The following is a 3,331-nucleotide window of genomic DNA, read 5'->3' on the forward strand; positions in this document are numbered from 1 at the left end:
CCAGTTGAGGTGGTTCGGGCATCTGGTAAGGATGCCTTCTGGACGCCTCCCTTGGGAGGTGTTTCGGGCATGTCCAACCGGGAGACCGGGAGACCTCGGGGCCGCCCCAGAACAAGCTGGAGGGACTACATCACCCGGCTGGCCTGGGAACGCCTCGGGGTTCCCGCGAAAGAGCTGACGGAAGTGGCTGGGGAGAGGACTGTCTGGGCTTCTTTGCTGAGGCTGCTGCCCCCGCGACCTGGACCCAGATAAGCGGAGGACGACGAGTACAAGTACGAGTACGAGTACGAGTACGAGTTTTGACTGCATTGGTGGTTTTAGTGCACTATGGTTGGCCCGTTACCAGCTTGTTTAACAGTTCCATTTGTTGTTTGCACCAGTAACAAAAACCATGGAAGCCTGATACATTAATGGCATTGTGGTTTTTAGAATTTTACTTTTAGCCTACTCCTGCTTTCCACAGTATCTGAACATGGCAACTTTAAGGTTAGGAAAAGAAAATTCTTTTTGTACACATTTTGTCCATATTATGTGTTTTACTCTTTGTCTTTCCACTAATCCACTCTTTCTCCTTTCTTTCTTCTGTAAAGCACTTTGTTACAACAGTTTTAAAAAGATCTTTATATATGTAGCCCTTTGAAAAACAGTGTATGTATTTATGAGAAGAAGCTGCCCTATCAGTGAGAATGTAAAAAATACTCAAATAACTCTGCTTTACATATAGATATCCTACATATGGACATTTAAGTTTCGTTTTGTTCAAATCCTCACTGCAGGAAGAAACACAATGGTGAAACTTGCACTGCCCCTTTAAGAGAAAACTGTCCTCCTGTTTGAATGCAGACAGCCTGATAACCCCTCCTCCCTCTTCTCCCGCTTTCAAACAGCACCCTGTTCCCTCCTCCATCACAAATGTGCAACTGCGCAGATGGGTGTAAACAACATGTGATAGGGCAGAAGCTGACGAGCGCTATTCAGTGAAGATTAGCAAATGAACAGGAACAAAAGGGACAGACTTCTGTTATAAGTCAGACCACAGATCTGTTTCTGTGCAGAGACACTCAGGCAGTCGCTGCAAGAGGTGAAATGGTGCAGAAAGGAGTTCAGCTGGACAGAGAAACCTTCTCTTGTTCCATCTGTCTGGATCTACTGAAGGATCCGTTGACTATTCCCTGTGGACACAGCTACTGCATGAGCTGTATTAAAATCCACTGGGATGGAGAGGACAAGAGGAAAATCCACAGCTGCCCTCAGTGCAGGCAGACCTTCACACCGAGGCCTGTCCTGCTGAAAAACACCATGTTAGCAGTTTTAGTAGAGGAACTGAAGAAGACTGGACTCCAAGCTGCTCCTGCTGATCACTGCTATGCTGGACCTGAAGATGTGGCCTGTGATGTCTGCACTGGGAGAAAACTGAAAGCTCTCAAGTCCTGTCTGGTGTGTCTCGTCTCTTACTGTGAGCAACACCTTCAGCCACATTATGAATCTCCTGCCTTTGAAAAGCACAAGCTGGTGGACCCCTCCGACAAGCTCCAGGAGAACATCTGCTCTCGTGATGAAGTGATGAAGATGTTAGGCTCAGGCCACGACACAGTCTCAGCTGCAGCAGAAAGAGCTGAGAAACAGAGAGAGCTGGAGGTGAGTCGACAAAACATCCAGCAGAGAATCCAGGACAGAGAGAAATATGTGAAGCTGCTTCAACAGGAAGTGGAGGCTATCAATAGCTCTGCTGATAAAGCAGTGGACAACAGTGAGGAGATCTTCGCTGACCTGATCCGTCTGATGGAGAAAAGACGCTCTGATGTGAAGCAGCAGGTCAGATCCCAGCAGAAAACTGAAGTGAGTCGAGTCAAAGAGCTTGAGGAGAAGCTGGAGCAGGAGATCACTGAGCTGAAGAGGAAAGACGCTGAGCTGATGAAGCTCTCACACACAGAGGATCACACCCAGTTTCTACACAGCTACTCCTCACTGTCACCACTCAGTGAATCTACAGACCTTTCCAGCATTGTTATTTGTCCTCGGCGGTACTTTGAGGATGTGACAGCGGCTGTGTCAGATTTAGCAGAAAAACTAGAAGACTATGAGTGTGAGGAATGGACTATCATCTCACAGACAGTGACTGATGTGGATGTTTTACTGTCACAACCAGAGCCCAAGACCAGAGCTGGATTCTTAAAATATTCATGTTACATCGTAATGGATCCAAACACAGCAAACGGAAAGTTGATATTATCCAAGGGGGACAGAAAAGCAACAGTAGGGGGAATATTGCAGCATTATTCTAATAACGCAGTCAGATTCCATCCATGGTTTCAGGTCCTGAGTAAAGAGTGTCTTCCCAGACGTTGTTACTGGGAGGTTGAGTGGAGAGGGAGGGGAGTTTGGATTGCAGTTGCATACAAGAATATAAGCAGACGGAGGGTTGTGGAAGAATGTGGATTTGGACTCAATGACAAATCTTGGGCATTGCATTTTAACCAAACCATGGATGGTTTTGCAAGGTTTTGGCACAACAACATCAGCACTCCTGTCTCAGGTCCTCAGTCCTCCAGAGTAGGAGTGTACCTGGATCACAGTGGAGGTATTCTGTCCTTCTACAGCGTCTCTGAAACCATGACTCTCCTCCACAGAGTCCAGACCACATTCACTCAGCCTCTCTATGCTGGACTTTGGCTTCAACCATATGATTCTGTAGGAGACACAGCTGAGTTCTGTACACCCAGCAGTTTCTCAGCAGACGTCACCATGTTAATAAACATGGGTGGTACTTTAAAATCTTCTCATTAGTTGGTCTGCAAATGTTCTGAGTTTCTGGATCTCCTCACATCTATGTTCAATGAAGGTTTACACAGTGGTGTATTTGGTGATTCTTTTTATGAAGGTGTGTTATGTTTATTATATAAGAAAGGGGATGAGACTGATATAAATAATTACCGACACTTAACTATTATGAATACAGACTATAAAATATTAGCTAAGATAATAATGAATAGACTAAATGATATATTAGATGATATTATTGAGAAGGAACAAACGTGCAATTAAAGGACGCTTTATGTGGGATAACCTGTGCACTTTGAGGGAGCTCTTACACAAGAGTGACTTTTATATCATTGGTTTAGATCAAAAGAAAGCCTTTGACTATGTATCTAGAGAGTATTTGTGGTCTGTGATGGAAGCTTATGGTTTCCCCAATGCATTTATCCATATGATCAAGTGTTTGTATTTAAAATCAAATGTGTGTATAAACTTAAATGGTATCTTAACTGAACCCTTTAAAGTGGAAAGAGGGGTAAAACAAGGCTGTCCACTGAGTGCCGCTTTATATGTT

At 44.7% G+C, this 3,331-nt stretch overlaps 1 protein-coding gene across 1 annotated transcript in view; it reads left to right on the top strand.

Annotated features, from left to right (window-relative positions):
* The window catches only part of LOC126387515 (tripartite motif-containing protein 16-like), a 7,199-nt gene extending 3,874 nt beyond the window's left edge, over nucleotides 1-3,325 (top strand). The window contains exon 2 of the mRNA XM_050040016.1: nucleotides 979-3,325. Coding sequence (XP_049895973.1) covers nucleotides 1,087-2,787 — 1,701 coding nt within the window. The 5' untranslated portion in view covers nucleotides 979-1,086 and the 3' untranslated portion in view covers nucleotides 2,788-3,325. The remainder of the gene's footprint in view (nucleotides 1-978) is intronic.
* The last annotated feature ends 6 nt before the right edge of the window (nucleotides 3,326-3,331 follow it).

The sequence above is a fragment of the Epinephelus moara genome, unplaced genomic scaffold (genome assembly GCF_006386435.1).
Source record: "Epinephelus moara isolate mb unplaced genomic scaffold, YSFRI_EMoa_1.0 scaffold613, whole genome shotgun sequence".
NCBI classification, from domain to species: Eukaryota; Metazoa; Chordata; class Actinopteri; order Perciformes; family Serranidae; genus Epinephelus; species Epinephelus moara.